This window comes from Microtus ochrogaster, linkage group LG1, assembly GCF_000317375.1.
Source record: "Microtus ochrogaster isolate Prairie Vole_2 linkage group LG1, MicOch1.0, whole genome shotgun sequence".
Taxonomy (NCBI): Eukaryota; Metazoa; Chordata; class Mammalia; order Rodentia; family Cricetidae; genus Microtus; species Microtus ochrogaster.
Window position 1 is genome coordinate 53,878,029 of NC_022027.1, and position 12,966 is coordinate 53,890,994.

The 12,966-nt window shown below is 46.0% G+C and overlaps 1 protein-coding gene across 2 annotated transcripts in view; it reads left to right on the forward strand.

The window, feature by feature from the left end:
• The window catches only part of Aff1 (AF4/FMR2 family member 1), a 165,164-nt gene that overhangs the window by 133,805 nt on the left and 18,393 nt on the right, over positions 1–12,966 (forward strand). For both annotated transcript variants that reach the window (XM_026785170.1, XM_013350840.2), the window contains 4 exons: positions 3,573–3,627; positions 3,723–3,760; positions 5,490–5,643; positions 11,388–12,380. In XM_026785170.1, coding sequence (XP_026640971.1) covers positions 3,573–3,627; positions 3,723–3,760; positions 5,490–5,643; positions 11,388–12,380 — 1,240 coding nt within the window. The remainder of the gene's footprint in view (positions 1–3,572; positions 3,628–3,722; positions 3,761–5,489; positions 5,644–11,387; positions 12,381–12,966) is intronic.

Sequence of the window (12,966 nt, forward strand, 5' to 3'; positions counted from 1 at the left end):
CATTCCTGGGGTTCATGATAGTCGAGGAGAGGGGCCCATCTTTGGGGTTCACGATAGACAAGGAGAGAGGGGGAACCATTCCTGGGGTTCATGATGGTTGATGAGAGGGGCTCATCCCTGGGGTTCATGATAGACAAGGGGAGGGGGCCCATCCCTGGGGTTCATGATGGATAAGGAGGGGCCCATCCCTGGGAGCTGCTGCTCTCTTGACCTAGGATTTAGGCACAGGAGCAGGACTGGCTCAGGGAGATCTCAGTTCTCATTTAGAGGTCCTTACCCAGGTGTGCTTCGTCTCACCCTCCGTGTTCAGGGACCAGGTTCCCTCACAGATAGCACACAAACCTAGTTGCTGAGGAAACAACCAGGAGACAGAGCAGCCGACTCCTCTCTTGTGCCCAAGCTCCATTTTCTGCAACTGTAGAGATTCTCCTTCTGGAAAATCATAATGGCACTCATGAATTTCCCCTATTAAGCAAGGTTTTATTATGATTTTTAAGCAAACTGGGTGTTTATACACGTTTCTTATTAAAAGTTTGAAATGACTCCCCACTGCCTGCCTCCTGGCAGCATCCTGACGTGTGCTGAGTCACCCACATCTGTCCTAAACTGTGTTCCGGAAGGGTTGTGGTTACTTATGGCTGGATCAGCAGACTCTGACGGTGTACTTCTGTCTGCTGATTATCATATGAGCTACATTAGGTCTTTGTTTTTGTTTTTTTGAGAAGTTTCATGTAGTCCAGATTGGCCTGGAATTTGAACTTGCTCTTCTCTGAAGTTGAGCTTCAATTTCTGCCTCCTGCCCCGACCTTCCCACCTAATGGCATGTGCTGCCTCCTCCTCTTCCTCCTCCTCTTCATCTTCCCCTTCTCCTCTCCCTGCTCCTCCTCTTCTTCTTCAAAACATTTTTCTGTCTGCCTGCCTACTTACCCACTGTGCACAGAGTGATGATAGTGTGGAGGCCGGACATGGGTCCCCTTTTCTACCATGTGGGACGGGGGTCGGGGTCCAACTCCAGTCAACCTGCTTGGCAAGCAGCTACCTCTACCCTCTGAACCATTTCACTGACATTTTATTTGTTTGTGTAGACCTTTTGTAGTTGGCCTTGAACTCAGATCCTGCTTCTGCCTTCTGAGCACTGGGATTAAAGGTGTACACCACCACCCCAGCTCTAGCCAGCTTTTTCAGTTCTTTATTAAATAAATTATCTTCACAGATTTAGGCCATAGGAAAGACTGAGTGTATATATTGCACTAATAGCTTACAGAAGTGATTAAAATGATTTCTTAAATCCGTGTTTATGCAGTCAGTCTTCCTTCCCCGAGACCTGGCCCTTGAATAGATTTGAGACTTGAATAGATTATATACCAGCAGACATGTTGTCATCCTCTATGACTTCTGGAAGGAGAACTCCCATGGTGCCTGGTGTTTCTAGATGAGCTCGAACTTCCTGCGTGCGCCTTTACTGACTTAAGGAGACTATATCCACAGAAGTTGGGTGTTATTCCGTAGCACGGGGGAAACATAAATGAACTTTTTAATTCTCTGCTGTGGATGGGAGTGCGGTAGGGTTACAGGATCTTTTGTGTACCGAAAATTAAGAAAGATTAGTTTCTAATTTCGTACAAAAGAAACCCAGTAGCTAAGGGGCATGGTTTCTTCCTGTAGGTCTGTTGTTTGTGGTTAATCCTGACGACACATGGCCAAGTTGGCCAGGATTCCCCCTCCCCATTGTGTTATACCTTGTGAGTTTTTTTCCTGCAAATATAATGCCTTTTGCTGTGTCCCCTAGCCCAGCCAGCTTAGTGGCAAACCTGTTATGTAACTTTATTTGTCATACCATTCTGATGGCCAGCTGCCAAGTCCCATGACTGAAGGCCGTGTTTTCTAGCCATGGTAAAATAAGAATTTAGTTTCTATTTGATAAACATGGGGTGAGATCTTTAACTTATAAGTACCTAAAAATTTTCTTTTCTCTCTTTCCTCCTCGTTCTCCTCCTCCTCTTTTTTTTTTTTTTTTTTTTTTTTTGACAGGTATTCTTTGTGTAGCCCTACTACCTGTTCTGAAACTGTAGACTAGATTGGCCTTGCTTGAACTCAGAGATGGGTCTGCCTCTGCCTCCCGAGTGCTTGGGTAGACATGTGAGCCTGCAGAGCGCACCCAGCCTCAGTTCTCCTTATAGAAATCGTACACAGACAGCTTTAGCGCATTCACTGCTGAAACAGTTCCTTGGTAGAATTAGCAAGTCACATGCATGTGATCATTCATGAAGTTCTGTCATTTCTCCCATTAGAAAATGTAATGCGTTTTACCAGGGCTTCCTGAAGGAGCCATGCCTTCCTCCTTCCTGGTGCTGCAGTAGGAACTTAAGCCCAGCTTACTGAAGAGGTGTTTTGAGAGCTATCAAAGGATTTTTAATTTGTTTTCTGGGACACAAAAAATGCCAGACCCCCCCCCCCATTTTTCTCCCTCCTTTAAAAAAATGGTTTCGCCTATAAACTTGAAGAACAGTGAGTGATTGTTGCCTTTGATATTTGGGGTCCCCTGGAGAAAGTGTGAGCACGGAAGGACAGGTGCTCACGCCGAGAAAACGTGTGCTGTTCAGAAACGTTTTCCACAAGCCCGAGTGCCTAGCAGTGTGCAGCAAGAGAAGTGTCAGGGAATGAACTGACTTTATTTTCCCTGCCAGAATCAGTAGCTGTAAGATTAAAATATCTTACCAGCAACAGGGCCATTTATGTTACTAATTAAATTAACAGAACATTGATTGGGTTTGTATCCAAGTAGACAAAAGAGAATGATTTTTTTTTTATTTTTTTATTTTTTTTTGCCTGTGAAAAACAGTGCTCAGTATTAACAGTGCCCTCTGGACAAAAATGAAAAGAATCATTTGGTCGTCTTGGGGCTTTGTGTGCTTAATACTGTTTAAATACTTACATTCAACTGGGCAGTGGTGGCGCACGCCTTTAATTACTACACTTGGGAGGCAGAGGCAGGTGGACCTCTGTGAGTTCGAGGCCAGCCTGGTCTACGGAGCTAGAGCCAGGATAGACTCCAAAGCTGCAGAGAAATCCTATCTCAAAAAACAAATGAATAAAAAATAAATACTCTCCATTAGTTCAGCATCAGCACGTTATGATAATCATTTATTATTATTAACTTTCTTAGCGGCCATGGGAGAAAGCTGTTTGTGTGTGTGTGTCTTCATGTATCTTCTCTGTCTTTTCTGTTTGTGTGGATGCTCTCATTGAAGGAGTTGAGGGCACAGTCTCAGGGCGGATTAGACATGGCTGCCAGAAGTTCTGTAGTTTGGCTGATCTGCTTCCAGAGTTAAAATGGTAAAGCGTGAGTTTCTAGAAAATTGATTTGAGTAAGCGAGCAAAGCAAGCCTCCAGTTTACCCCTGCCCTGTCCCTCTTCAGTGTCTTTAAAATTGATCTGAGTAAGCGAGCAAAGCAAGCCTCCAGTTTATCCCTGCCCTGTCCCTCTTCAGTGGCTTTAAGCACATGTACTATTTAAATGCCCCCCCCCCCAAGTTATTAGGGGTTCTCTCAATTTTCCTCTGTTTTTCCCAGCATGCTTGAGGATGACCTGCAACTCAGCGACAGTGAAGACAGCGATACGGAACAAGTGAGTGTTGAACTCAGAGACCAAGAACCCTTCTGAGTCCACCGAATGCACCCCGGCTGCTTGTCCTAACCAGTGTTTCTGTTCTTAATGTCCAGGCTGCAGAGAAACCTCCGTCCCCATCTGCACCTCCAAGGTACTGTGTGCACGGCCCTCCTTGCTGACCCCAGAACTGCTGCTCCCCTGCCACACACCTAAACCAAATGAGAGTAAAGGCGGACTCAGTTCCTCTGTAGCCAAAACCCAAGTCAGCTGCTGGGAACTGGAGGGAGGTCATTAACCCCGGGAACGTGGAAGGCGTCAAGAGTTGGTAAAGTCTTTGCCTTCCAAGCACAAGCTCTTGACTCAGCCCCCGCCAGAGAATCAGGTGTGGCTGCATGGTCTGGGTGCTGGGGTGTGGAAACAAAGTCCCTGGAGCTGCCGTCCCAGCTGGCCTCATCTGTGAGTGTCTCAAAACTGGAAATTGATTGACAAAGAGAATTGTTGTTCCCGGGGTTTCTCTTTTCTTCATCTTGGCTGCTTTAAAATGTGACTCCCAGGACATTTAATGTGAGGGGAGCCTCATTAATTTCACCTTCAAATGAGTAGGCCCTGTTTAGAAAAGTAATGTTCTGTGTTTGGGAATTGGAAACTATTTTTTGAACTAGTTTTGTCGTATTTCCCCCCGGTACTAAATAAGATGATGTAAGGTGAAAACGACCCGTCCCTCACAGACTTGCAGGGCGCCCAGCCACCTAGAGAGAAGGTCACCAGAAAAGACCTGGTGTCAGTAGCAATGATGTAACAGTAAAGGAAGCATTCACCATACAGCTCACGGTTCGTAACCCAGCCCACTTATTTATATCCAATCTTGTTAACATCTCGAGTAGCTCATGTTGACTCATAAAATATGACAAACTGGTCTATTTATTATAAAAGCCAAGGAAAAGGCAGCAGTGAACCCAGATGCTGGGAAAGGCCGGAGCAGGAGCTCCTTCCCAGGGGTGCCTTCCGCTGTCACTGGTGCACCCCACTGCCCCCCTCCTGCTGACTCAGCACTGATGGAGTCCCTGTGACTAGCCCAGCCCGTGGATTTTTATTACACTATTTATTATTTAATAAGGGTTTGTTTTGAGAATATCGTCGGGAGGTTTCAAAACGTTAAAGATGTCTGCTTTAGCTACTGCCATTTAGGGCAGCTAAGACTGCATATGGTTTGAAACTCTATGCCTAGCCCTGATCTGTATGTTTTCTCATGGACCTACAGTTAATAGCCGACTCATAAGACTTGGAGTTGTTCTTGCCCAGCTAGGCATAAAGAATGGCCCATTGTCTAACTCCACCAGGAAGTGACTGGGCCGCTTCTGAGCTCACCCTGCCAAGGAACTCTCTGTGTTCAGCGGTGTCTGGTTGCTGTGTAGTTAGGTCCTGTGTAGAGAAAACAGGGCGGCTTACACACTAACCTTTCCTTTACTTCTTTTGAGCTGTATGTAGTAGGAGCCAGCAATCTTCATGAGCCACATAGTGAATATTTTAGCCTCTGTGGGATATGTAACTCTCTGTTGTAATTGCTTAACTGTGCTGTCACAGCACAAAAGCCAGCACAGATGGCCTCGGAGACAGCAGTCAATGGCATGCTCTAATAAAACTTTATTTAGAAAACGTCTTCGGCTGTCCAGGCCCTGGTTTACCAGCCCTGGCCCCTGACGTATGCATAGGTATTGTTTCTATCATCCAGCAGATGATAGGCCGGCTTGATGCCACTCCTCTTACACAGTTTGCGACCACCGGATGCTAAGCCAGCGTTGGCGCTTTTGCTTTCTAGGAGCAGGTGGATGGGCAGAGGCAAGGGGGAGCCTCTGATTGCACCTCTGCTTGCTTTGCAGCGCCCCACAGCCGCTTCCCGAACCAGTGGTGTCAGCACATTCCAGTAGTGCAGAGTCAGAGAGCAGTGCGTCCGACAGCTCCTCGGACTCCGAGACTGAGAGCAGCTCCAGCGACACGGAGGAGAACGAGCCCCTCGAAACCCCAGCACCCGAGGTAGCATGGCCCCTTCAAAGGCAATCCAAGATGACAGCATTCTGGCTTTGGGGTGGGCGCTTCCTAAGAGTGGTTGCGCTCCGTCCTCTTTTAGAAAGGAAACTTGTTCTAAGTAGGTTACTGCATTAGTGTCAGTGGAAGGGTCTTTGAGGAATTCATGAATCGGCTACTGAAAGAAAAGGAAAGAGATGTGAGCTAGGAGCAGGTCATCATTCTGTGTTTGAATCACTAAATGCCATGCAGTAAAACTGATGGCAGAGCGATTTGCCAGGAATCTGGTTCTTGCTCCTTCCTGTCCCAGGTAGCATAAGGACAACCGAGTGTGTTGATGCCCACTTTGGAAGTACTGTAACGATGGACAAACAGTAAGCCTGGAAGTCATGAGAACCATGTTTCCCTAGAGAATTCACACCATGTGCTGTTTGGTCACCCACTAGAACCTGTCTGTAATAGCTAACAAGGTTGCCTGCATGGCCTCAGAACCCAGGCAGCAGCATAAAAACTGAGCTCATGAAAAAGGAAGGCTTCTTTATTTCTGTTTTATGAGATGAGGCCAGCCCTTATGGAGAACACTGCTTCTGTATTTAAGATTAGAATGCCAAGACATGAGGCTTTTTTGATAAGACAACATTAGCGTTTTCTGTATGCATCTCCACGAGATGTTAGGTCATCTAGAACAGCAGCTGAACTCGGCTGGAGAGCGGACTGTGAGCTCAGGGGCTGGGTGAGGGCATCTGAGATTGAGGAAGTGAGTCCTATGCTGGTAGGCGGGGCTCTGCCTGGCATACAACAATGCCAAGGGCTGTCCTTGTTTTAGTTTTTTGTGAGGTTTTTACAGTGCATGGGCGTGGGTCAGTGTTAAATGCATTTGAAGTGCCTTTTAGAGTTTAAAACAGCTCGTGGGTCTCCCTGTTCCTCCTGTGGCACTGACTATATGAAGTGATTCACACGGATTTTGGGAGGGAGGGTGACAAACATGTTCTGTGCTGGTCCCTACAAGAGCTTCGTGTGAGGTGCTTTGTTGTTTTTGGTGCCAGAACATGAGTGTAGAGCATACTTAGCATGCATTCTGCCACTGAGCTGAATTCTTAGCCCTGTGCTTCATCTTCAGTAAGAAAAATGTGCGTGCTTATTACATACATTATTAATAGAAAATGTTCAATAAAACAATGAAGTTTGGCTGGGTGGTGAAAACAATGAAGTTTGGCTGGGTGGTGATGGTGCACACCTTTAACCCCAGCACTTGGGAGGCAGAGGTGAAGGATCTCTGGGAGTTCATGGTCAGCAGGACAGCCAGGGCTACACAGAAACCCTGTCTCCAAAAATCAAACCAAACATTCCTTGCTGGTGTTGTAGCACTGGGGCCCTTGGGTCATCCCCAGTGCCGCCAAGAGTAAAAAGAACACTAGAAAATGATTTAACCTTGGCTCAGTGATCACAAAATAACTGAAATAAAGCTTGCTGTGGTAGGATCACCTATAAACTTCCAACTGAGGATCCTGAGGCTCGGGGGCAGCCTGGGTTACATAGTATGCCCTAGCTCTCACAAGACCAGCAAGGCAGATTGGAACTTCCTAGGTGCAGAATAACGTTCCTGCCTCACGGCCTCTTAAACTCGCTTCAGCGAGCAGGCTGCGTCTCTGCGTGTGGGGTCTGTGCTCTGGGTTCTGTGCTGAGGCTCTTTTTTGGGAATATCTTGTCTTGAATTACTTTCACTTTCCCTTAGCTATTTAATTGCTTTTTGTCCCCTTTGAAGTGAATATTTACTAAGTTTTCCCTTTTGGTTGAGGGGAACATGGATTACATAATCAACTGTATACACTCTCTCACCCACTTGTATTTTTAATTACTAATTAGCTTTGAGACAATGTCTCACTAAGTGGCTCTAGGTGGCCAGGAACTCATTCCATAGACTAGCTTGGAAGGGATCTGCCTGCCTCTGCCTCTTAAGTGCTAGGGTTAAAGGCATACACCACCATGCCCATTTCCTTATTTAATCTGTGTTTGTGTGGGCACACTTGTGTGAGTCACCTTGGGGGTGAACAGAGGACTCCTCTCAGAAGCTCATGTCTCTGACACCTTTGCCTGGGTACCAGGCATCAAACTCAGGTTATCAGGTTAGTGCAATTTAAGTACATATTTGTTATGTATACCTCAAAACTTTGTTTTGAACCATAATTCATTCTAAAACACACACATCTGTTACTTTTAGAGGTTAGGAGAACCAAGAGGGTGTTTAGATGTGCTCAGACTGCACGCCGTGCCTTCTCTTACCTTTAGACCACATTAGTCTGGAAGCAGTCCACAGATTCTCATCTTCTGTGGAAACAAAAGCAAAACCTCTTTTCCAAAGCAATATATCCTAAACCCAAATTTTGAAGTCAAGATATATTTTAAATATGTATGTTGGTTTAACTTAGCAGCCCATACAATGAAATGTCTCTCTGTACTTAGCTTCTTCACAGTAAAAAAAAAAAATTCAAAGAAAACACAATAATATACATAATTTAGACTCTCTGTGTATATTTCATTTTTACATGGCTTATTTGTTTTTACTCTCTTTTTAATATTTATTTTATTATCTTTTCTCCTTTAGTCTGTGACTGTCTCTTTAAAGACTTTATTTTTTTAGAACTTTCTTTTTTATAACTGTCTATATACTTTTTCTTCTCTCTCATGTCTAGATACATTTATCCAGCACTGTGACCCATTTAGAGGTCTTTTTATCTGAATCTGTCTTTATTGTGTATATGTAATTATTTTCTGGCCAGTTTTTTTAAATGCTAAGGAGGTGTGGCTAGGACTAAGGTGTGCTTTGCCTTTTGGCTCCACTCAGTCTAACATGGTAGAGACTTGTTCACCACCTCTGCGAGCTGTGCACACCACCTGAGTTCCAAGATACAACAGGTCTATGTCACACCATTAAGCAGTTTGTAACACACTTCTTGGAAACACCATTTAAATGCTTGGTCTCCTGAAAGAGCCAGAGCTGTTTGTGCAACTAACACAAACCAGGAAGCCTTCTTAAAGGAGCCGTGTGATTTTTGCTGAGTCAGGAAGACCTCTCTTAAACTCGCTAAAATTTTTGTGTGTGTATGTGTCTTAGAATTACTTCTCAAGCGCTCTCTCATGTTTTAAGTGGATTTAGTTGTCCATGTTGGCACCATTTGTTGCCAGAGGTTTCTGTCCTACCTGGTTGGGTAGCCATTCAGTCCCAAAGAAACACACAGAGGTCTACATTAATTATAAACTGGTTGGCCTATTAGCTCAGGCTTCTTATTAACCCTTATATCTTGCATTAACCCATAATTTTTGCCTGTGTCAGCCACGTAGCTTGGTACCTTTTATTCGTGAAGCATTCTCATCATTTAGGTTGACCACCTTTGAGAGAGTACATGAGGAAGAGAAAAATGAAAAGCCAAACTTTGATTCTGTTAGAAAGTTATCTATTCTGTTAGAAAGTTATAGTCTGCTTTAGCCAAATCTTTTATCCAAACATCTCAACCTAAATAATTCCTAACCCTTTAGCAGCCACGTTTGCAAATCCATTAGTGTCTGGAGGAAGAGCTTCTAGTTTTTCTCCTAGTTGGGCATACCACTTGGGCTTACTGTAAAAAAGTGGGCCATAGGACTCCCTTCTGGACCTTCAAGACCACAGTGGAAGTCAATGTATGCTATTTCTGTAACCAGGACACCCCTTCAGGGACTCTCTTAGGGGTGGGGTTGTGGGAACAACTCTTCCTTTGCGTCCACACGTGAATACATTTGGAGCAGCCCGTCAGTAATTGGTAGGGCTGCAGCTGTAACAGGGGGTGTTGTCCTGTCCCAGCCTTTCCTAAGGAGTGGTGGGAAGGGTTTGGTTTCAGGGCACTCTGCCACACAGTTTTATCAGCTCACTGAACCTCTGTGCTACCAAAAGCCATGAGTCTAAGTAGGAAATCGTGGCAAGGAGCCACTCTGCTGCTCTCTTCTCTGCACACACTTAACCACCTTGTTGCGTTAGAATAACACTGTGTTTCCATGTGATAGCATGCTCTGTACATTATAGAAGTCATTTTCCCCTCTTGCTGAAATTTAAATGAACACCTAGGTGAGCTGGTGTAAGTTGGAGGCTGGACAAGAGATCTGTTGCCCTAGGAGCAGTATAGTGTAAACAGAAAAGAGCCCAGCCCCTTTCTGCCTACGGGAACCCTCCTGGCTTCTCTGCTGGCTTCTTGTCGGTGGTATTATCCCACTGTGAGCACAAGAAGCTACACCATCTTACTTCTGGCCCAGCCTGACCAAAATGGCATCCATACAGCATGTTTTTGGAGAGTTGGATTATCTGGTATACTGTCAACCATCTTCCCTTTGAAAAACTTCCACTCTGAGGCTGAGTGTAAAGGTCAGTGATAGAGCACCAGCGTGCCAGGCACAGGCTTTCCAGTTTGTTCCCCAGCAAGTTAAACAAAATCAAAAAGATTATATTTGGTTCAGCCGGCTGGATGGCTCTTATCCGTGATCTAATCAGTCAAGTCTCATGTGTCAGACCTTTCAGTTAGCGCTGGTGGCCCGTGTGTGGTTTAACTGTTCACTTCAATAAGAGTGGGTCTTGGGGAAGGGGAAATAGAGCAAGTGAGTGATACATGGTGCCTTCTAAGATATAATCATCCCTCTGTCAACACTGGCATTTCCCATATGTTCTGTAATTCATGTAGTGATAGAGATGGTCTTGTCGAGGACCAGACTTGGGTTTTCAGCAGTTAATAGCAGGCTGTTCGCAGCTCCCACTGTGAGGGAATCTTATACCCTCTTCTGGCCATCTGTATTCAGTATTACCCACCCCCATTAAAATAATTAATATACATGCTATAAATGTATCAGACTAAAAACATTTTAAATGAAAAAATTACAAAATAAAATATTAAAAATATATGAAAGTAAGTCACCATATATATATACATACACATATACACACATATACACATATGCATGTACATATACACATATGCACATATATATATACATATATATACACACACACACACACACACACACACACACGCAAAAAAATGACCAAATATCTCCTGGCATGGTATGCATCCACAGTTAATTTAGCAGCAACGGTTTTAATCACTGGATGTTTTAGGAACTTCTGTCCATCTGCCCTATCAATTGTTTGGGTAAAAATGGGTACCGCTGTCTGTCTGTCTGCTGTGGATCTTGTCTTTGTGCTTGGCAGCAAGTGCAGCTTCAGACCTGGCTGCCTGCAGTGAAAGATGCTGTGTCCCTGCTGACGTGCCTTCACCATGGCTCTCTGTAGTTCGGAAATCAGATCTCTTATATTAGTGGTGATCCCATCACATAGAAATTACTGTTTCTAAGTAACTAAGAGAAATCAAGTGTTAGGCAAGGATCCTTATCAATTGAAAAGGGGGTTTTTATTCCTTGTCCCCTGCATTACAAGGCAATACATGTTCATTCATTCTGTTCAAATTGTGACATCAGGACGAAAGACGTACTACAAAGACATCTCAGACGTTGCCAATAGCTTATTAATTAATACCTACTGACCAAAGTTCTCAAATTGCAAAATTGCTTAAGATTATTCTAAACCATTAAAGACTGTGATTTATAATTTGAAGGGGATGAGTAGAAGGTAAATTCCTAGGCTCAGAATGAGCAATTCTCCTGGGGACAGTCCTGTATGACGGGACTGCTAACACAGAAGAGTTAATAACACTTTTCTCCATCTCGGTTTCTAGCCCGAGCCTCCGACAACCAACAAGTGGCAGCTGGACAACTGGTTGACCAAGGTCAGCCAGCCCCCAGTGCCCCTCGAGGGTCGCGCAAGCACTGAGTCTCCACGCTGGCGCCAGGAAAGTAAGGATGGAGACCGCAGCACTGAGCAGCCGCACCCTGAGTCCAAAGACCCTCCCCCTAAGAGCTCCAGCAAAACCCTCCGAGGTCCCACTGAGGGGCCCCAGCCTGGGAAGAGGAGCTGCCAGAAATCCCCTGCCCAGCAGGAGCCCCCACCTCGGCAAACTGTCGGAACCAAACAACCCAGAAAACCTGCCAAGGGCTCTGGCCAGGCAGAGCCCCAGGGCAGCGGGCCTGCCGAAAGTGACCCAGGGCTCCTTCCCTATGGCTCAAAAGAACAGACTTCCAAAGACAAACCCAAGGTGAAGACGAAAGGCAGGCCACGCTCTGTGGGCAGCAGGGAGCCTAAGCCTGAAGGGCCCATGCCTAAACCACAGGCAACTATGCCCAAGCCACAGGCAGCTGTGCCCACCCCTAATGAGAGGAGGAAGCACAAGGGTTCCCCGGCCCCCTCCAAGGCCCCCTCAGGCCCTCAGCCTCCAAAGGACAATGCTGGGAACAGGAACTCTGAGCACTTTGCTCTTGTCTCGTTGACTGAGAGCCAGGGTCCACCCCACAGTGGCAGGGGCAGCAGTGGTGTCAGCGGCATCAGGACTAGCGGCTGCCGACAGGCGGTGATTGTCCAGGAGGACGGCCAAAAAGACAGACTCCTGGTACCCTTGAGAGACACCAAATTGCTCTCACCGCTCAAGGACACTCAACCACCAACGAGCTTGGTGGTGAAGATAACCCTAGACCTTCTCACTCGGATTCCCCAGCCCCTGGGGAAGGGCGGTCACCCCAGGAAAGCAGAAGACAAGCAGCTGCTGGTGGCAAAGAAGCAGGACTCTGAGAAGAGAAGCAGCGACGGCTCCAGCAGAGTAACCAAGAAGAGAAAGGTGAGTACAGAGACGCGCCTGACGGTGTCAGGCGTGCGCCAGGGCCAGGGTTCTGCTGGCCCGCACCCACTTCCCATTCTGCCGGTTCTTGTTTGTGGCAGGGACCCCAAGCTTGCTTTCTCCGCACCCTGCAGCTCTCCAAGGGCACGTTTTTGTGTATGCAGAGATCACTGTTTATTCTCTGACATGATGTTTTGTCCTTGGAAGTTAAGGTCTTCCATGAACTGGAATGAGAATTAGTATTGTGAATGTTTGAAAGAATTGCTCTCATTCATGACGCATGGTGTGTTACTGGAACTGTTTATTGACAAGTGGGCAGGAGGTCTGGAGTAGAGGGAGCTGGTAGGGTTGAGCTGCAGACCACGGGACGTCTGTGTTTAGTATGGGTTTTCACGGGAAACTCGCCTTATTTGAGACTTTGTATTAGACATGCTGCCAGTTTGGACACCACCTGCCTTATTCTAATTGTTGAGCTTGGCTCTCTTCTTTTGCTTTTTTGTGATGAGGGAAGACTGGGGAGCGTTTCCCCGGGGGCTCTCTGACTGTCTGCCTAGATCTGGCACAAAAGCACAAAAGGGCCAACTGT